At 28.7% G+C, this 23741-nt stretch overlaps 1 protein-coding gene across 1 annotated transcript in view; it reads right to left on the bottom strand.

Moving 5' to 3' along the window:
• The window catches only part of LOC135955691 (uncharacterized), a 365923-nt gene that overhangs the window by 156861 nt on the left and 185321 nt on the right, over nt 1–23741 (bottom strand). Inside the window, exons 7-8 of the mRNA XM_065506049.1 lie at nt 13515–13751; nt 8677–8835 (exon numbers count right to left, since the gene is read on the bottom strand). Of these exons, the coding sequence (XP_065362121.1) occupies nt 8677–8835; nt 13515–13751 (396 nt within the window). The remainder of the gene's footprint in view (nt 1–8676; nt 8836–13514; nt 13752–23741) is intronic.

The raw sequence follows: 23741 nt of genomic DNA on the forward strand, positions 1-23741 counted from the left end.
AAATTCATGTCACCAAATTTTGTTACGATCGGTCCATAATTAGTCATAACTCCCATATAGACCCGCTTCCGAAAATCACTTTAACGTGCATAAATCGCTTGAAAATGTTGGTGTACTCACAAAATTCAACATAGTAAACTTTCATATAGACACAAATCACACGTCCTAATTTCATGGTGATCGGTCCATAATTGGTCATAGCCCCCATATAAGGCCCACTTCCGAAAATCACTAAAAAATATAAATTATTGAAATTTTAAAAGAAAATGTTTTTGCTCTTTTACTTAGTGTAGGGCTTGACCGGCCATACTTTCTTACTTGTTTTTAGTAAGTAACGAATGCACTTCAAAATTTATTTCTTTGTTTATTGGTTTAATCGATACATGGGATAGCAAAAAAGTACCTTACAGTTTTTACCCGTTTTCTCTCTTAAAAGTTTCAAATTTGCATAAAGTACCAAAAACTTGTCTGCTAAAAAAAAATACCAAACTACAGTTTTTACCCGTTTTCTCTCCTAAATGTTTCAAATTTGCAAAAAGTACCAAAAACGTATCTGCTAAGTTTTCAGTTAGATAAAGTTGCATTTTAGATCATTAAATTTCCAAAAATCCCTTCTTAGTGGATCTACATAGGCAAAGGGGATCGTTTAGTAGAAATTTCATTTCTGTACCTTATGGAGTTATGTTTGGGTGATTGAATCAGTCAGCCAATCAGTAACGTTACTCTTTTATGTATAAACAATACAGAAATCAAACAGTTTTTCTCATTGTTAAAGTTTCTCTTAAAACAATACATTTTTCTAGGATGGCTCAGATTTTTTCGTTTTGAAATTCCATTTTTAGTTTCATATAATTTCATTCTTTAGGGAAAACCCTGCAATTTATGTGGGTGTATATTTAAGTATGTATTTGTTTGTAAACATATGTGTATATTTGTGCACAAATATCAGTCTATGTTTGAGGGCATTCATTATTTATCTCATTTTTGTAAATTTTTTTGTTCACTGTTCGTATCATTTTTTTTCCTTCATTTCTAGTTTATTTGCGAGATAGATAGATGTTAGTTGTTTTGTTTGATGGTTTGATGAATACTTGGCGTATTAAGCATCACTTTTAGCAGAATTTATTTATGTGTGTATGAATGTTTTTTCATTCCATAGCAGCAGAAAATACAAAAAAAAATGTAACATCATCAAAGCATTATAATTTAGCTTATGGTATGTTTTTACTATATTAACAGCAGCAACAACAACTAAAACAACAACATTAACAACAAAAAAAGCAAAGATTATAATTTTTTTCTGAGAGAAATAGATGGAAAGCAATAAAAAGGCCTCTGGCTAAAATGTTATTTAAATGAAGAATACTTTTTCTTGAGCTTTTTTTTTCTATTTCTTTTTTTTTTTTGTAATTTTGTTGGATGGCAACTAATGAAGTCTTTAATGAAAAATTATATTATTTTTTGCTACAAGTCTAGACAAGATATATAGTATTCTTATGTTAAAATAGTGAGAGTAAGATTTATGCTAAAACTTGTTATGTTTTTTAACAAAAAAAGTTAAGAAATTCAGGGATAAATTAGGTGTCTTTTAAGTAAAAAAATACAACTTTTTATTAAGAATTCATGTTAAGGCATTTATGGAATTTTAAAGGAGACTAAATTAGTTTGGAAAGGGAAAATCTTTAGGACTTAAGTAGTTAAATATTTAAGAAAAGTTAAATAATTGAAATTTTTTTGAAAGATTTGTAAGATAAACTAGTAAATATTCTTTAGGCTTTAATTTAATTAAAACATTTTCATGGCAACCAATTTTAATATAAAATTTATTACAAAATATTCGTCTTTTCCTTAAACTAAAAATACTGACTTTGAGTGAATTGTAGGAATTGCCGAGGACTTCAAAGAACAGTAACATTTTGAGTTTAATTTGTACTTTTAAGACCGAGTATCACTCTACATTTTTACAAGTTTTCAATTCTCAAAACTAATCATGAATAATGTAGCTTGAAAATTTTGTAACTATAAATGAAATTAGTGCCGACTTTGTTAACATTTTTTGCTTAATTTCCTATTTTTTTAAATGTTCGATTTAATGCTAATTTTCTCAACATTTTCTTTAATGTCAATTATAGCTATATATTTACTCTAAGAGAATATTTTGTTGTGAATAAAATAATTCATCAATAATGAAAATCGCTTGAAATTTGCAGCAGTTAATGAATATTTTGTTAAAACTTAGCATTCGTTTTTCACTTAAACAAATATTTGATTTTCTGCTGCCTCCATCTATAGCATATTTTTAGGCGCTGATAATAAAATTGTATGGAAATCTATAGTCCTTTTTATAAAGTTGAATAATTTTCACATTTTTTAAACAATTAGAAAAAGTTAAATTGTTTTGGAATTACAACAAAAATTACTTTCAAAATATTTATAGAAATATATACATTACTATAGAGAAATTAATAAAAAGAAGCAGCTAAAGTTGAAAAAATAAGAAAAATAAAACATTTTTAGATTACGTTGGAAATATTCTTCCTATACTAAAAATTGATAATCCAAGAAATGGAAATTCAGTACTCCTAACATTAGTATGTGAAGCCATTGGAAATTAGTTATTTTTTTAAAAATTTTTCATTTTAATATGTATAAGTTTTCTCAACTTATGTATACCTTAAATGTTAATAATTTTCTTTACTCATTTTTAACCCTCTAATGCTTAAGCATGCCTCAAGGTACTAATCGCTAAATGCCAATAAATGCAAATATAACTGATAGGATAACATTAAGCCGTTTGAATTGTGTTAGTTTTTCTAATTTTCAAATTTAATCAATGTTTTCACAACATTGTTCTTTAAAAGTATAATATTTTTTTTACTTATTTTTAAAGAATATTTTATTGTGAAAAAAAAAATTCTCATCTATTAAAATCTGTTGAAAATTGTACAAGTTATTAAGCTAAGCCCATCACACATTTTTCATACACTGGTGCATATTCCTATAATATTAGTCTAACACCCACCTTAAAGTATGCCGATCGACTTAGAATCACTTTCTGAGTCGATTAAATGATGTCCGTCCGTCCGCCCGTCCGTCCGTCTGGTTGGCTGGCCGGCTGGCTGGCTGGCTGTCCATGTAAACCTTGTGCGCAGAGTACAGGTCGCAATTTTGAAGATATTTCTATGAAATTTGACACATATTATTTTTTCTACTCAAGAACCAAGCCTATTGAAACTGGCTGAAATCGGTCCATTATTTCACCTAGCCCCCATACAAATGTCCTCCCGAAATTGGACTTTATCAGTCATAAATGTTTAATTTATATATGTATCTCCACAAATTCCGCTCCAAATAAGTTTTATATACACAAAATTCATGTCACCAAATTTGGTTACAATCGGTCCATAATTAGTCATAGCTCCCATATAGACCCGCTTCCGTAAATCACTTTAACGTGCATAAATCGCTTAAAAATGTTGGTAAACACACAAAATTCAACATAGTTAACTTTAATATAGACATAAATCACACGACCTAATTTCATGGTGATCGGTCCATAATTGGTCATAGCCCCCATATAAGGCCCACTTCCAAAAATCACTCAAAAATATAAATTATTGAAATTTTAAAAGAAATTTTTTTCCTCTTTACTTAGTGTAGGGTATTATATTGTACCTTCGGTTGAAAAAAAAAAACTAAAATTGATATTTTATTTTTGATAACTTTTTTAAAAACAAATTTCACGTTTGCGTATACTTTCTTACTTGTTTCTTATTCTTGTTGTTTGCCTTAATTATGCGATCAAATGTTCTTGGTGCTATTTTAAGTGGAAGATTCGTATAAACGCAAACGTGAAATTTGTTTTTAAAAAAGTTATCAAAAATAAAATATCAATTTTAGTTTTTTTTTTTCAACCGAAGGTACGTTTCTAATAGTAACATCTCAATTTACTGCAATTTTTTCTATTTGAATCAATAAATTTCATGAATTTTAAAGATGCCCAAGGGAACTGTTTTGTCCGATCAAGAAAAGATTCAAATTAAATTTTTTCACGACCAAGGATGTTCCAATAGAGAAATTGGACGTAAAATCGATCGTTCGGAAAATGTGGTGCGAAAATTCTTGAAGAAAGGTCAAAATTATGGAGTTTCCCTACAAAGGGAAATACAAAACTAACAAGAAGACAACATAATCTAATAAAACAAGAAATAATACGCAACAAATTGAATTCCACGCAAATAAAGAATAAATTGAATCTTCCAGTGACTTCCAAACATATTGCACTTACTTTACGAAACGATGAAAACATAAAATGGAAAAATTCGAAATGTTAACCAATGCTAAAAAAGCACCATAAAGAAAATCGTCTAAAATTCGCAAGAAAATATATGAAATATACAGATGAGTGGAAAAAAGTAATTTTCTATGACGAAAAAAAATTTAATTTAGACGGTCCTGACTCATACTCATGCTATTGGCACGATTTGAGATCAAACGATGTTCGGATGTCAAAGCGTAATTTCGATGGTGGCAGTATTATGGTTTGGGCAGCGTTTTCTGTAGTTGGCAAGTCGAAAATATGTTTTGTTCCGACAAAAATGAATAGTGCAATTTATAACGAACTGTTGGAAGATGCTCTTCTCTCACTTATGGATGAAAAATGGATGAAGATTGCATATTCCAACAAGATAATGCTGCAATCCATGTTTCTAAGCAATCGAAATCTTGGTTTAATTAACATAGCATTCCTCTGTTGGACTGGCCGGCTTGTAGTTCGGACTTAAACCCAATGGGAACTTGTGGGGATACATGGCCCGTAAAGTTTATGCAAATAATGCCCAGAATGAAAGCATGACTGTGACAGAGCTGAAACTGAGAATTCAGCAAGTCTGGGAGGAAACTGATTCCAATCAACTTAAAAAATTAGTGGAATCAATACCAGACCGTATTTTTGAAATAATCCATAACAAAGGATCATCCACACATTATTAATAATGCTACAGTGACCCATAAATTAAAGTGCGTTTATGCGTATAAAATATTCTTAAAAAAGGCTGTTAATCTCGAAAATTAAAAATAAATAAATAAAGTAGAAATGAATTTTTTTTTTTTGTAAACAATATTTTAAGTGAAGTCTTAACTAATTTAATAAATAAATTTGTAGCCCCCTAAATATGTTCATGTAAATTTTTACAATCTTTTTTAAAAAAAAGTAGTGTGCGTTTATAGGAATATGCACCAGTGTATAAAAGTTTTAAACAGTAATTTTTCTGCTGCATTTCATGGCCTGCTTTTAGGCGCCAATATAAAAAATTAATGGAAAATTAATTCAAGTCCTAAAAGTTGAATAAGTTCAACAATTTTCAACCAATTTCAAAAGCTTGAATGTAGTTGTAATCACAACAAAAATTTCTTTAAAAATGTGTTTAAAAACATATATGTATATTTTCATAGAAAAATTAATGAAGAGAAGTTGTTAAAGTTTTTTTACTTGTGAACAATATTCAGATATTGTGAGAAAAATTATTCGAATATTCGACGCCGAGATAAAAAGTTTATATTTTCTAATACCGTAGACAAAGTCGAAAAAATAAGAAAAATAAATCATTTTTAGTTTATGTTTGAAATATTTTTGCAATATTAAAAATTTATAAACGAAGAAATGGATTAGTATGTGAAGCCATTGTGATTTTGTAAATTATTTTTAAAATCTTTGATTTTAATATCAGTTTTATCAACTTTTTTCTTAAATTTTACTTATTTTTAAAGACTATTTTGTTGTGAATAAAAAAGTCATAAGTTTTGAAAATTAGATAAATATTTTAGAATTTTTATGCTTTTTTAAAGACTATTTATTGCATGAGTAGGGGTCATATCCTGAGTGGTGGTTCAACAAAAACTCATAAAGTAGGAAAAGCTTAAATCCTTTTCTTTTTCAAACTATTTAAAAAGTGATAATCAACGGTAATGAAGCCAAGTTAGGATTACATTGAACCGTAAATGTAAATTTTTCGAATTTTCTAATATAATGTGTGTTTTCTCAACACTGTTCTTTAAAATCATTCTCCTTGTTTACTTATTTTTAAAGAATATTTTATTGTGAATAAAAAAAGTCCTCATCTATTAAAATCTGTTGAAAATTGTACAAGTTATTAAGCTTTTTCTAAACCCATCATACTTTTTTCATATAAACATTTTAAACATTGATTTGCTACTGCATTTCATGGCATGCTTTTAGGCGCCAATATAAAAATTTAATAGAAAATTAAGTAATGTCCTAAAAGTTGAATAAGTTCAAAAATTCTCAACCTATTTGAAAATATTTAATGTTGTTGTAATCACAAAAAAATGGCGTTAAATATGTGTATAAAATCATATATACTTTCATAGACAAATTAATAAAGAGAAGTTGTTAAAGTTTTTTTTACTTGTGAACAATATTCAGATATTGTGTGAAAAATTATTCGGATATTCGACGCGGATATAAAAAAGTTTATATTTGGTAAGAAACTTCAATTATTTTTCTTTACAAAACCGTTTAGAAATTGATAATCAAAGAGAAGGAAACTGAGTTGGGAGTACATTAATACAAGAAGTCAATGTAATTGTATTAATTTATTTCGAATTTTAAATTTTAACCCCCATTAACACGAAGTCTACGTCTTAAATAATTTAGAATATAATGAGCATTGAACCCGTTCATTTAGAATGTAATGAACAGGGAAACCGGAAATATGCTCTAAAAAAAGCGTTTTAGGCGCTTTAAATATGCAGTAAAAACTTTAAAATATGCTCTTAAAATTTAAAAAATATGCTCTTAAAAAAACAAACTTACATAATTTTTACCGAACAAATTTACTTAAATTTTCAAATAAAAATCGTTGTATATTGGATCTGAAAACATTTTTATACATAGAAAATGTTCTTTCGACATCAACTGATGTTACAGGAGCAAATTTCTTTAACACTTAGAACGGTTAAGTTTGAATTAGAACTAAAATTTGATATTTAGATGGAGCTATTATTAAAATAGTGCTTATTTTGTATTAAAACAAGTAAGAGAGCTATATTCGGCTGTTGCGAATCTTATATACCCTTCACCTAATTATACTTCAAAATAAAAAATTTAAATATTTTTAGGTGAACAAAAATTTTTTTTCAGTTTTTTAATTTTTTGGAAAAAAATTTTTTTTTTAGGTGAAAATTTTTTTTCAGTTTTTTCATTTTTTGGATAAAAAATTTTTTCGAATTGTTATTTTAAATTTTTTAAAAAAATGTCTGTTTTTTTAATTTTTTTTGGTGAAAAGCCATCTATTTTTCAATTTTGAAAATAAAAACCTGTAACACAACAGCGAAAAATAAGTAAGACAAAATTTGTTTTTGATAAACACAAAATATGCTATTAAACAGTAAAATATGCTCTAAAAACGCAAAATATGACATAAATATGCTCTTAAAACAAATATATGCAAAAATATGTATTTAAGGGTAAAATATGCAAAAATATGCACTGACAAATCGATGCCAAAATTCTTAAATAGTTCTGAAACGTGTAAATATCTTATCCTTGTGCACATTAGACTCATTAGAAAAAACATGCATTTGCATATTTTGGTTTCCCTGGTAATGAAAAATTAACCCGTTTATTTAGAATAGAATGAAAATTGAACTCGTTTGTGAATAAAATAAAAACTGAATAGAATGAAAAACAAACCCATTCATTTAAAATAGAATGAAAAATGAACCCGTTCGTTAAAAATAGAATGAAAAATGAACCCATTCATTTAGAATGGAATGAGAAATGAAACCGTTCATTTAGAATGAAATGAAAAATGAGCCCGTTCATTTAGAATAGAACGAAAAATGAACCCGTTCATTTAGAATTGAGTGCAAAATGAACCCGTTCATTTAGAATAGAATGAGAACTGAATAGAATGAAAAATTAACCAAATCTATTTAGAATAGAACGAAAAATGAACCCGTTCATTTAGAATAGAACGAAATATGAACCAATTCATATAGAATAGAATGAAAAATAAACCCGTTCATTTACAATAGAATGAAAACTGAACCTGTTCATTTAGAATAGAATGAAAATTGAGCCCGTTCATTTAGAATAGAATGAAAACTGAACCCGTTCATTTAGAATATAATGAAAACTGAGTAGAATGAAAAATTAACCCGTTCATTTAGAATGGAATGATAAATTAGAATATAGAATAAAAAATTAAGCCGTTCATTTAGAATAGAATGAAAAATGAACACGTTCATTTAAAAAGAGGGAAAATGAACCGTTCTTATAGAACAGATTGAAAAATGAACTGTTTAATTAGAATAGATTAAAAAATGAACCCGTTCATTTAGAATGTATTGAAAAATGAACCCGTTTATTTAGAATAGAATCAAAAATGAACATGTTCATTAATTTTGAACCTGTTCATTTAGAATAGCATGAGAAATGAATCTGTTCATTTAGAATAGCATGATAAATTAACCTTTTCATTTACAATAGCATGATAATTGAACCCGTTCATCTAGAATAACCTCTAATAATTCAAAAAACTTTAAATATGTTTTTTTTTAATTCTTTAGGTATCCTTTAAAACTTTAACTCCCAATTTAACTACATTAAAAAAACATAACAGATTACCTCAAACGTTTTTAATGTTTACTTACCGTGACACAACTTTTGGTAACCAATCACCACCACAGTATTTCGCCAGCACTGGATCATTAGTTGAGCTGCCATCGTAAAAAATTAAATGATCACGTTCACCGGTACAATCGGACCAGGCACGTATTGAGCGCGAGGTTTTATTGAAACTAGCAATTGACCTTAAATGAGAAAAAACCCAAAAAGAAAAATAAACTTTAATAAATATTTAAGAATTCACAGCAGAAAATAAAAGAAAAGCACATACAAATCTAGATGTCACACCATTAAAATCGAAAGAAAGAAAAATAAAACAACCAAAATCAAATCAATTGATTCTTTGTAAAAGAAAAACTTTGTTAAACTTTGTACAAAATAAATTTACCACATACAAAAAAAGAAATACAAACAAAATAAAATAAAATAAATTTCCTTAAAAAACTAAATTTATTTACAAATTCATCAATTCCTTGCATATGTATATTGTTTTATACCCGAGAGTAAAGTTCTACTATATAAACTGCTACAAGTGTAAGGAAACATTGTACACAAGCATGTGTTTGTATTTCAATTTTCATTTCAAATTGATTTCATTGTAAATGCAGCCAAATCTGTGTGGAAATTGTTAATTTTTCTCTTCTTTTTGTATTAAAAATAAAAAAAATAAAACGAAAAACACACAGAAAAAATGTTTCACGAAAAAACTTGGAATTGCAGTTCCTTTCAATGTTTTATTTACATTTTTTCCATTTGGGGAATAATTTTTTTAACACCTGCATTTTTTATGTGCCACCATAAAAATACGGTTGGTATTAAGGGAAAGAACTACTAGATTGCTTAGATCTAAAGAGTAGCTTTTCCAAGAATTGTTTAAATACAGAAATACAACATTTTTAATATTAACAATAACAGTCAAAATCTGTTTAGTAAATTTTGACTAAGGTTGGCATTCGAATAAAAGTTATTCGAATAATCGAGGAAAATTTATCGCTTTTATTCGAAACAAAAAAATCTAAGTATTTGAAAGTCATAGCATTTCATGGACCCGTTCATTTAGAATATCATGAGAAATGAACCCGTTCACTTATAATAGCATGAGAAATGAACTCGTTCATTTAGAATAGCATACAAAATTAACTTGTTCATTAAGAATTTCATGAGAACCAGTTCATTTAGAATATCATTAGAAATGAACCCGTTAATTTAAAATAGCATGCGAACTGAACCCGTTCATTTAGATTAGCATGAGAAATTAACACGTTAATTAAGAAAATCATGAGAAATGAATTCGTTCATTTAGATTAGCATGAGAAATGAACCCGTTCGTTTAGAATAGCAGTAGAAATGGTCCTGTTCATTTAGAATAGCATGAGAAATGGTCATTTTCACTTAAAATGGCATGAGATATGAACCCGTTCAATTGAATCATCATGGAACCTGTTCATTTAAAATGGCATTTAGAATAGCATGAGAAATGAACCCGTGCATTTAGAATAGCATGAAAAATTATCCCGTTCATTTACAATAGCATGAGAAAAGAATCCGTTCATTTAAAGTAGCATGAGAAATGAACCCGTGCATTTAGAATAGCATAAGAAATGGACCTGTTCATTTAGAAAAGCATGAAAAATTTACCCGTTCATTTAGAATAGCATGATAAATGAACTAGTGCATTTAGCATGAGAAATCAACCCATTCATTTCTCAAGCTATTCTAAATTAAGCAGTTCACTTAGAATAGCTTGAGAAAAGAACCTGTTCATTTAGAATATCATGAGAAATGAATCCATGCATTTAGAATACCTTGAGAAATGAAGGGGTTCATTTAGAATATCATGAGAATAGAATAGCATGAGAAATTAACCCGTTCATTTAGAGTATGAACCTGTGCATTCAGAATAGCGTGAGAAATGAACCTGTTCATTCAGAATAGCTTGACAAATGAACCCATTAAGTTAGAATATAATGAAAAATGAACCTGTTCATTTAGAACAGCATGATAAATGAACTCGTTCATTTAGAATATAATGAGAAATGAACCCGGTCATTTAAAATAGCATGAGGAATAGAATAATATGTGAAACTAATCTGTCGCTAATTTAGAAGAGCATGTGAAATAAATCTCAGCTTGATTTTGAATAGTATGTGAATTGAACCTTTGGTTCACTTTGAATAGCATATGGAATGTAGCAGAATCGTTTGATTAAGATTTAAATGAAAAATTAATCGGATCATTTACGAGGGCGTGCCAATAATTCCGTGACTTTTTGAATGAATTACAGGTTTTTGGATAAAAAAAACCATGGTTTTTTTTTTCGAAATTCATTTTTTCCATTTTCTCCTCAAGTCACGTGGTAGTCTGCTATCAATAACTGTCAAACGCAAACTAAAACAAGTAAGAAAGTATGCTCGGTCAAGCCCGACCATATAATACCCTACACTAAGTAAAAGAGCAAAAACATTTTTCTTTTAAAATTTCAATAATTTATATTTTTGAGTGATTTTCGGAAGTGGACCTTATATGGGGGCTATGACCAATTATGGACCGATCACAATGAAATTAAGTCGTGTGATTTATGTCTATATGAAAGTTTACTATGTTGAATTTTGTGAGTATACCAAAATTTTTAAACGTTTTATGCACGTTAAAGTGATTTTCGGAAGCGGATCTATATGGGAGCTATGACTAATTATGGACCGATCGTAAGAAAATTTGATCACATGAATTTTGTATATATAAAACTTATTTGGAGCGCAATTTGTGGAGATACATTTATAAATTAAACATTTATGACCGATAAAGTCCAATTTCGGAAGGACATTTGTATGGGGGCTACGTGAAATAATGGACCGATTTCAGTAAGTTTCAATAGGCTTGGTTCTTGGACCGAAAAAATAATATGTACCAAATTCGATCGAAATATCTTCAAAATTGCGACCTGTACTCTGTGCACAAGGTTTACATGGACAGCCAGCCAACCAGACGGACGGACGGACATCTTTTAATCGACTCAGAAAGTGATTCTAAGTCGATCGGTATACTTTAAGGTGGGTGTTGGACTAATATTTTTGGGCAATACAAACATCTGCACAAACGCATTATACCCTCCCCACTATGGTGGTGTAGGGTATAAAAAGCTGACAGATGCCGGTTGAGAGGAGCAGTGTTGCCTTTTCAGTTAAGAGGCGGAAAATTCAGTCATGGACTTATTGACTCGGCCTAATAGAATTGAATGGAAAATGTTGTGGTTTTGAAATAAAATTTAATCGTTTCATTTTTTATTTTAATTATAAAGAAACCTGTTTCAATTCATTAAGATTCGAGTGAAAACTAACCGGTTTATTTGGATTTGAATGAATACTGATCCGGTTGCTTTCGATTCAGATGAAAACTTAACCAATTCATTTATATTCGAATGAAAACTAATACGATTTATTCGGATTCAAATGAAAACTGACCCGGTGCCTTAAGATTATGTTGAAAACTAAATCGGTTTGGATTCGAATGGTTTCGAATGAAGGCGATGCGCTTTATTTGGATTCGAATTAGAAGTGAACTTTTTATTCGAACTGTACCGGTTCATTTGGAACCGTTTCATTTAAATTCGAATGAAAAATGAAACCCTGTCATGATTTGAAAGTTCATTCATATCCGTATGATATATAGGTTCGAATGACAACAGAATCGATTCATTTTGATTTCAGCAAAAATGTTATCCATTCATTTGGATTAGACAACTCCTAATAGGCACCAAAGCCCCAAAAATTCAAGCACTTGAACATTTTGTTGGAATTTGACTTGAATGCAAATGTAATTATGTTTGAAACTTGAAAAATATTTGAAAAATTAAATATTTTTAAAACAAAAAACTTATGGTTTGAATTAATGTTTACGTTTTACTGGAAAATGCTATTGAAATAAAGTGTAATACAACTATAAGTCAATTGCTGGACTATAATTCAAGGCTTGACACTTGATTTCAACTTGAATTCTAGTAAAAATGCTTATTGGGCTGATTGAGTTCGTTGCGATTCGAATAAGAATTGAATTGAACCGATTCATTTAGATGTGAATGAAATTTTATTTGTTTTATTTAGATTTGAATCAGAATCGAACCGATTTCTTGAGATTCGAATGCAATTTTAAATGATTCTTTTAAATTACAACGAATAGAGGACAAAATAATTTATATTCGAAACATTTAGATTAAAATAAAAAATGAACCACTTTATTTAGAAGCAAGTGAAGTTGTAGACTTTGAAGCTGTCCTCATTTGACTTTGAGGTTAACTTCCCCCCAGCATAGTACCGTTTGTTAATACAAAAATTTCAATTTCATTTAACTTTATAGACAGCTTGTTTTGTCGCCTTTTTTTTTCAATCCACAAAACGTTTAATGTTTGTAGGAATATATAGTGGCAAAAATATGTTTGTTAGTTTGTTAGAATTGAAAAAAAAAATATCAGCAATTTTATGCGTGCTGTGTGCTCAATGTTTTGTATTAATTCTATGCAATTTACGTCAGGTGAAATAGCAATTAATGTTAAGTACTCTGTTTTTTAACAAATTCCGAAACAAGTTTTGTATTGTTGCATAATATTAAATAAAAAATGCTTAATAGAAAAAATAAAATAATAAAATCTTTTAGTAGAGAAATTTAATAAATAAATGGTAGTGATCAAAGAGAAATAAAATAAAAGGTAACATTTTTTTTTCATTTACATTTTGTTGTGAATAAATCTTTAATCTATAAAGATTTTATTATATAAAGAAAACATTTGCTTTGCTGCTTGTTTTCGTTAAATTATTTTATAATATTGTAATAAATACTAAGTACTTTTTAGCAAATCTACTTTACTCACCTCTTAACTAAAGCTTTATGTTGATTCTCTTGGCTTACAGCTATCATGGCATGTTTACTTGTAGGAACTTCTTTTTGCCGTATCGTCCAGTAGCACGTGACATTTCTTGGATACATACCAGGATAATTGGGACTTTGTAGACGACACTTATTGCGATAGCATTCATCGAATTGTCGCGTACAATATGTACCGGGCGTGACTCGACCCAATTCTAAAGGCTTATCGGGTAAACCGTATCTAAAAATTAAATTATTCAAAATATAAAAAAAAATGGTTAGTGTTTAATCAAAGTCAATAATAATAATTGTGTTAAGGAGGTGATGGTCAAAAGGTGGATGTTGTGTGTTAGAGATAAAAGAAATAATATTGTATTACATTGTTTTGGTACTTTAATTGAAATGTTTCTATTATCTAAAAGTAATTGTAATATAAAGGGCATTTCATTAAGCGCTTCCTATCTTTAAATTTAAATAAAAGAATGCGTATGTGAGATATCGTTGATATTATATCCTCCACCACCATAAGTGGCGAATGAGGGTATATATAAGTTTGTCATTCCGTGTGTAACATTGAGAAATATTCATCTGAAACCCAACAAAGTATATATATTATTGATCCTTATGAAATTTTAAGTCGATTGAGCCTGTCAGTCTGTCTGTCTGTGTAAAACACGCTCACGTCCAAAATAGGCAAATAAAATTGAAAAACTTACAAAAAGAATGTTTATTGTTCTCCTAAGCAGTTTGGTGTTGAAAATTGGCAAAATCGGTTCAGTGGAACCAGAGTTATGAACCAAAATGTGAGACAACCTAAAAAAAAACTTGATAATTTTAACATAGTTTTCCTTATTTGTGCAAATATATTGCAGATAATACCATAAAATTGCACACACGTTATTTTTATGTTAAAGGGACTAACTCTGGCGAAAATTATAAAAATCTGTCCATGATTTATCCTAGCCCCCATACAAATTTATTCCCGAAATATGGTTATATGGTCTGTAAATGCCTACAAAATTGCAGTATCCACACAAAATTCAGGAAAAATAAGTTTCGTGCTTAAAAAAATTACAACCCAAAATTGTTTGTGGATCGGCCCATATTTGACCGTAGCCCCCATATAAAGTTCATTTCCGAAAACCACTTAAATAAGCATAAATGTCTTATAAATATTGCTATTAAATTGAAATTCGTCATAAATAGTCCACATATATACCAAAATCGCTGTACCTAATTCTATGAAGATCGGCCGATAATTGGTTATAGCTCCCATATAAGGACCACTTCCGAAAAACACAATAACCTACATAAATATCTAAAAAATATCAATATCAAAACAAAATTTTACATAGATCCATAATTTATACTTAGAAATCATACTACAGGATTTTGTTAAAATCGGTCCATATTTGACCATAGCTCCCATATAAGGTCCACTTCCGAAAATCAGTTAAGTACTCATAAATCTCTTATAAACATCTTTATCATGCTAAAATTCGACAAAAATAATACTCATATACATAGAAATCACTGTATTAAATTGTATGCAGATTGGCCGATAATTGGTCATAGCTCCCCTATAAGGCCCATTTCCGAAAAAGATATTAACCTTAAAAAATATTTAAAACATATCGATATCAAAATGAAATAACGCACAGGTCAGTAATTTGTATCCAGTAATCATACTTCTGAATTTTTTGACTATGGGTCCATATTTAGCCATAGCTTCCATAAAAGGTCCACTCCCGAAAATCACTAAAATCCTCATAAATTTGTTACAAATATAGTTATCAGGTTGAAATTCGAAACAAATCTTTTCAATATATACAAAAATCGATGCACCAAATTTTATGATGGTAGGCCCATTATTGGTCATAACCTCCATATAAGAACCTCTTCAGGAAAACACATTAACCTGCACAAATATCCAAAAAAATCTGTACTGAACCAAAATTTTACACCGATCAGTAATTTGTATCCAAGAATCGAGCTACAAGATTTTTTAAATATTCATCCATAATTCGTCATAGCTCCTATATAAGGTCAACTTTTGTTAATAGCGTTGTTTATATGAAATTCTATAAAAATAGGCCTCATATACTTAGGACTATAATAGGTCATAGCTTCCACAATTGGCCACAGCACCCATATAAGTCCATAAAAATCACGTTAAAATATTTTATGACAATCAATACATAACAGGTCATAGCTCCCATAAAAGTCCCACAACCAAATATTTTGAAATTTGACCAAATATATTTGTATACCCTTTTTTATACTCTGTTTCTTCACTGGAGTTTAACAGGGAAAAATGTTTATCCAAACGTATTAACTAATTATTATGTATATAAATTGTTAAATTTCATACGTTCTAATAGGAATTTAAATTATAAATTGCTGAATTAGATACAATTTTTCGTACATTTGAAATAAAATATCTTCTGCGTAAACTAGTCTTTCTAGCAATTGTTATATTATTTCAGTTGTTATACCACCATATTTAGGTAGAGGGTATTTAAGATTCGGCACGGCCGAATATAGTACTCTTACTTGTTTTTTTTTCAATATGGAAGTCATATCTAAAACTAAAATATGTATCAAAATATCCAAATATTAGGAAAATGTGATACGCATATATTCCGCACATGTTTTTTTTTTTTTTTGTTTTGATAAGTTAATTTTTGGTCTTACAAAAATATTGCACTTTTTCATAGCAAAAAATTTGTATAAATTTTCTTAATGTGACTAAGTCAGAACCAATGACTTGTTGTTGAATAAAATATTAAGAAAATTTATAAAAAAATTTTGGTATAAAAAAGTGCAATATTTTTGAAAGACGCAGTTTTTTTTAATGATATATTGGCATTGTGTGGATTAAAATCATTCCAAATTCGACCATTTCGATTGTTTTGGACCCTTTTATCCAAAAATAGGCCACATTGCTGATGATGATTTTTTTTTATTGAAAATTAGAATAAGAATAGAACCAGTGTTGCCAGTTTAGCCTTTTTGAGGATAATTTTAGCCATTTTATTTACCCTTTAGCCTCGAAATTTTGGTTTTAGCTTCGTGGCTTTTTTCTAGCCTTTTCTTAATTTCAAAATAGCCTTTTTTGAAATTAAAAAAGGCTAAAAATTTCGAGACTAAAGAGTAAATAAAAAGGCTAAATTTATATTTGTGAACCATTTTCATTTTAATTCATTACTGATTTTCATTTAGCTTTTCAACATACTCAAGAATTGTGCAGTATTAAAAGAACAAATAACAATTGCCAATATCAAGTGGTTCAAAATGAAATAGAGTATTTTATATCTGAAAGCTTAAATGTCTAGCAAATTCTCTTTCAAGACAAAATTGTTATTACACATTATATTCATCATTATATAATGGACAAGAGCCCCACAAACTCTTGAAAGCTTGTGATACTCGATGGCGATCAATAGCCGTTAAACGTCTTGTGGATCTATGCTTCGAGTTAAAACCCATTTTGTTTTAATTTCGTCAAACCAGCAATTATAAAAAGCCAAACTTTTAAGTAATTAATACACTGATTATAATTTGGCGTACCATCTTTTTTTAAAACCAGTATTGCACAAAGTAGAAAAAGTAAATAAATCATTTGCTGTTTTCTGATTTAAAATTCAAGGAATTTGATCCATTATCGTCGCCAATTGAAAATTGTTTAATGTTTTTGACACATTTTTCATACTAGTTTGATGAATGAGAGATAAAATAAAGAACGTTTTAATTAGTGAAGATTATGACAAAAATAATACGACAAATTAAACTAATTGAGCAATTGCGACAAAGATTACCATATGAAAACTCTACGCAAAATCAATTTTTTTCCCGTTGATAATAAAGTAGTAAAACCAAAAAAAATATATTATGTCATATTGATAGTGAAAAATTAAAGTGCTAATAAAATTACGAAGCTTAAGGCTCAGGGGCAGAATACATTAAACTACAAATGGACAAATATAGAACCAACAATGTCCATTTTCTGAAATGGTTAATCTAGTATTTAACATTTTAGTACTACCTTTAAGTAAAGCAGATGAATTTTATGAACATATTTTCTAATTTTTTATTTAAAAATAAATATAAACCAAAATTCTTAATTTATAAAATTTTAGCTTTTTTTTGGCTTTTTTTCTAAAGCGGTTTAGCTTTTTCTGGCCTTTTTTTGAAGCCAATATAGCTTCTTTTTTCGCCAGCTCCTGGCAACACTGAATAGAACACCCATTTTGATAGAAGAATTTTATTATTTCCATATGTTTTTTTTTAGAAAAGTGCCTATTGTGACGTTATTTTCTATGCGATAGTAAAAAAATTTGAAAGTGTTTAAATAACATATAGGGTTATAAAAAAATAGAGCTTCTTTGAGCATCGCTACTTTGCAATTTTAGAATTTTTTACTTAAACTTTTTTTTCATCGGCCAATTTTGATTATGTTTGGGTGGTTCTATGTCCTTTTAAGTGAGCAAGATTTAACTGTATACGCTTTTTCATTATGTTCTCTTTTCGGTTTTATAAAATTTGTGCATAAAAAATGTTTTTCTACAAAAGAAAAAATATAAAGTCTTTTTTAGGGAAAAACGCCGCCCTTTTTACATGTTCCAACTTTGTATGCATGAAATTTTTCTATGGACGAGATAACTATTAACAATTTTGTTTATTATATTCAGAATTCTTTCACCAATATAACTGACCCTCTGTAAGACGTGTGGCGGTCTTACAGTGCTTTATTTTCATGTAGGCAATGGACAAAAATAGAAAGTGTTATTGCAGACGAATAAAAATTAGTAGAATATTACCTTCTGGTAAGATTAAGAAAAAATATAATTCTTGAAAAAATCCGTGCAAGGACACGGCTACCTCCCATATATCCTGAACATACAATTTTGAGTAAAATTCACAGTTATACTCCTAACATTTTAAAATTTGGTTATAATCATTTTAGTAAAGTTATTGTTGTTTGTGAAAATTTTTATTACAATCGCAGCAAGGATTCGGGTGGCTGCCATACATAATTTTCCTTAAAAAACCTATAAACCTGTATAAAATTATTAATTTTCAGAAATTATTGTTCTCTTTTAATATTAGATTAATTTAGTTATTAACATTTCAATTCTAGCAAGGATTTACATAACTGCCATATAGCATTTTTTTAAAAAAATACTGAAAATATTGCATATATTTTTAAATTCGGAAGGACGGATGCACGGACATTTTCAAATGTTGATAGCCTTATAGTTCAGCTGTAATATTATAAACTTGATGTTGGATTATATTTTAAGCGTTCATAATATTAGCAGAAGCTCATATTACTATCTCAACCTAAGGATATGTAGGTTATATTCAATTATTGAGTTACTTACAGTTATGGTAAAAATGTATTATTTATGGGTGCCATCAAAAACAATTTTTTTTTTTTAAAGTTCTAGTCAAAACGGACAAATAATGATTTCACATTATAATAAATAAGAGATAGGCATTATATAAAATTAAAGAAAAATTAAAATTGATTAACACGTTTTTTGTTTCAAAATTAAATCAAACTTTAGAATTTGATTTCAGCAAAAAAACATACAACATCTAGAACCAAATAAAGACCTATTAATACACTTTATGTCATTAATCTACTTTTGTTAAATAACGCAATATTTCATAGTTATTTAAAAGAAAAAACCGTATAATTTTATAAAAAAACCAAAAATCTGGAGCTATTTCCCCATCAAATTGAAAATTTACGAAATCAAAATTTTAATACTTTTCATAAAAAAGGACAACCAATGATTATATTTTCTTATACACGCAGAAAAAAAATACAATTGGGCATGGTTACTGTAACCATTTATATAGTGTTACTAGTTTTTTAACTATATTATAGTCACAGGAACCATTTACATGATTGTGGTAACCATAATATGCTTAGCTTACGATTCACATGATTGTCTCAACCATATATATGGTTACAGTAAACATATATATGTTTGTGGCAACCATATTAATGATGAATAATTTTATCATAATATGTTGTTCTCAGATTATGATAAGCCTTAAGCCGAGAGCACCATAATATGATAAGTCCTTCATCATATAAATGGTTGTCACAAACATATATATGTTTACTGTAACCATATATATGGTTGAGACAATCATGTGAATCGTAAATTAACCATATTATGGTTACCACAATCATGTAAATGGTTACTGTGACTATAATATAGTTAAAAAACTTGTAACACTATATAAATGGTTACAGTAACCATGCCCAACTATATTTTTTCTCTGCGTGTAGATAATACTTAAGGCTATTTTGTAGTAAACCTTTTTTGGCAAAAGCAGTAATTTTTCATAATTCCACATTCATATTATTTCATTTGCAGTCAATCGCGAGTTTATATCTTTTAAAACGAACTTTTAACAATGATTTTAGTTAACCATAAATAAATATATTTTTCTAAATAAAATTTATGTTGAAAATGTAATATTTTTAGTGACGACAAAAAGAGATATTCATAAAAACGTCTTTCTTACACGAATGAGTTATTTAGTTGTCTATTGAAAAATATAAATTTCATTAATATCAAAGACATGATCTTGTTTTTGATTTTTGTCCATTGAACAAAGCACTGTGCACCATATCTAAAAAACCAAAAAAATATCGAGCAATATAAAAAAAACTAAATAAATAAACCTAAATATTTCTTCAATTAAAAGAGATAACTTATTTTTTGTAGATTTTCCTTAGGACTATTTATTAGGGTATTCGAATTATTCGATTTTTCTCTTGTTCGAATAAAACGAATAATTCGAATAAGAGATTTTAATTTGTTCGAATAATTTTATCACACGTTTAAAATTAATCGAATTATTCGAATAATTTTTTTTTTTAAAGTAAAGAATGAAGTAAAAGAAAAACAAAAAATAACGTTAAAGTTAACAATTCAAGTATTGATAATGTTAAAAAACATTCGAAAACAAAGTCCATCATTAAATTTTCATCAGAAATATTCTGACCAGATTAACTTCCAAACAATCTACAAAACAATTGACTAGCAAATCCATTAGTTTCCGTTTTGGAGCTATGCTTTAAAAAATTTGAGCTAGTTGGACATGATCATGAATTCAAATACTATATAAACGTATTAAGAATTTTTTTATGTCGTTCATTTATTCGGGTTTTAAGTTGAGTAACTAATTCTTTAGTAAATTAATTATTCTATCAAGGTTGCCTAATCTTTGCTTAATAAAGTGGTCTAGGGGAATTACACAATAAAGGGAATCTGTCCAAAGTTTGATATCACTGTCAGTGAAGGTGGCTAATTTGAAGTCAGGCAGTGCATGATTGACGCATTTACAAATACGCAAAAAATTTATTACCATGTTAGACAAAGATGTTCAACGATGTTCAAAATCATATATAAAACGTACTCCATGCTTTTCTTGCAACAAAACGTTAGTTTGCAATATTTGTGTTTATCATTCGACTAAATTAATTTTTTGCAACACTTATGTACTTACGCGGTTAATAACATCACTTATACACATATATTTTAAGATCATGGCCTTCATCTATTTCAATGTAATCATTATAAATGTCATCCTCAATATCACTTTCGACGATCGTTTCACATCACATTCTCAATCACATTCAACTCCACTTTAATCTAAGTTAATATTTTGATAATTAATTGCAATTCTTCTAATATTTCGCCAGCTAAATAACAAATATTTTATTCCGTACCTTTTATTTTCATTGGTTCAATTCCTAAGTTAAAAATTTTGAAAGACTTGTTTTTAGAATTGTAACTTCTTGCAGTGATATTTATATATTTATAGAAGGAGCTATCGGAACACTCATCTACAGTGATCGAAAGTCCCTTTGTCTTTAGTTATTTGTTGAATTTCAGAAACAATCCATTTTTTGTAAGTCATTATTACCTATTTAAATTTGAAATTATGAAAAATTTTAAGCAATTTAATAAATTTAAATATATATGAACATTTATTCGTTTTATTCGATTATTCTACATAAAATTGTTCGAATTATTCGTTATTCGAAAATGGCCATTTTTAAATTGTTCGAATAATTATTCGTAAGAAATTATTCTATTAATCGAACGATCATTAGTCGAATGAATACACTACTATTTATATTTTAAATTTCAGCTCATTCGGATAATAAATGTTTTTTTTGGTTTTTTTTTTAAAAAAATTTGAGATCCTAGGTGGTCAACTTTGAGGGACCACGACCCCCTTTCACACCTAAGAAGCAGAATAACTGCACACCAACTCAAAAATACCTCACCTCCAACTATATCTCTAATAGTTCTGGAGATACGGAATTGTGACCAATTTTGAGGGGCCACGCACTGCCCCCTTTCACACCCATGAAGCAGAACAATTGCACACCAAGTCAAAGATACCGCAGCTCCAACCATGCAAAATTTCATAAAAATATCTATAATAGTTCTGGAGATACCGAATTGTTTGTCATATTGTCCCATTTCTACACAAATACCAAACTAAAGTGGATTTCGAAATTCTAGAGAATTTTGAATTTTGTATGACCATGGAAAACATGGCCATATATGCCAAATATTATCAATATCAGAAGGGTAAATTTTAAAACATTTTTTTAACCCATTACCGTTCACTGTCCCCATATGAGTACACCTATTCAAAGTCTGATAACTCTGACTTAAACAGTTATTTTCTTAAAGTAAACATACATATAACTTCTTTAGGCTCTATTGAGTTTATAGTCGAAGATACATGTTACTAAATAAAAAACAAGTGCAATTTTTAGTGTTTTTAATTTCGTATTTAGATTGGGTCTACTTTGCCAAATATATTTTTGTAATTATTTTCAGTACAAGTGTTCTACAATTCTATAAACTTATAAAATATTTTGTAAAGGGAGTAAATAAGGGTGTAACACCATTTATTTTAACAATAAGTGAATATGTTTATTAGAAGATAAGATTTTATTAGACTGTCCCCAATTGGGGACAATAGGCTATACTAGTAATAAATTTAACAATTTTACAAGGTTTTTATCGTCTTTATTATGGCGCATGGAAAGATTTTTAGAGGTCAAAATGTTTTTTTGCCACTTCCGGAAGCTGTTATTTACACAATTATTTATTAATTATTTACATAAGCGATTATTATGATGCATACGATATATTAGTTATGCCACCTGATCCAGTTATGCCACCAACTGATTCGGCGAAGGTAATGAAGACGATTTATTATGTTCAAATATGCCAAATGCTGATTGAGATACAAAGCAACTAGTACAATACAAGACAATATTACGAAAAATTTCCACTTGAACCGATCAAAGAAATGAAAAACAACCCAAAGCAGAATATTATTATCGCTTTGAAACAAGTAATTGAATAACAATAGAACACTGGAATGATAAAAACGTTCCATTACAACAAATTTCGATTTGATACATTCCTTGGGAAAGGTAAAACGAAGGGTTAAGGTTCGAAAGCCAAATGTGGACTTCAGTATATGAAGACTATTTGGCAATCGGTCTTTACAGAGTATCCATAAGATACCAAAAGTCGTGATGGGCAATATTCATATATATTTTCGACATGGAAGCATTACTAAGCTTCTCGATGTATTATTTATTTGTTATGTAAATAAAACACCCCGATGGACCAACTATCATTCAGACGGAATATTGTGCGGTCCTATTTGCTTCCAACAACATCAAAACGGCGTCAAACGTCATCCGAATAGTTGGCACAGTTCGTAAAAATAACGGCCACAATCCGGAACGGATAGTTAATCAACTGTGATGTGTTATTTTACCATTGTAAGTGCCACTGGAGATGTAAGTTATGTATAAAAACGCTTAGGGTTTGAAAAACTTCTTTGGGTAATTTCAAACATATTTTTCTTCAAAGTGAATTAAAAATTTTAATATTTTTTTTATAATTCCTTTTATTTAGACGTTAATGAATAACTATATAACAATAAAACAAAATTTTTACCAGCAGTTTCTTCTTGGGCGTTAATGGGTTAATCGAAATGTTTCGTTTTGTCCCATGCATGAAATTTATAGTGGGTTATTAAGTCGTTAGCCGAGAGCCGTTAACAAGCCATTAACAAACCTATTCCAAAGATAGCTTTGTGTTAAAGAGGATTTAAAAGAAAGCTGAACTTTAAAGAACCTGGACAGACTATCTTGGTGGCCAAC

Source organism: Calliphora vicina, chromosome 3 (assembly GCF_958450345.1).
Source record: "Calliphora vicina chromosome 3, idCalVici1.1, whole genome shotgun sequence".
Classification (NCBI taxonomy): domain Eukaryota; kingdom Metazoa; phylum Arthropoda; class Insecta; order Diptera; family Calliphoridae; genus Calliphora; species Calliphora vicina.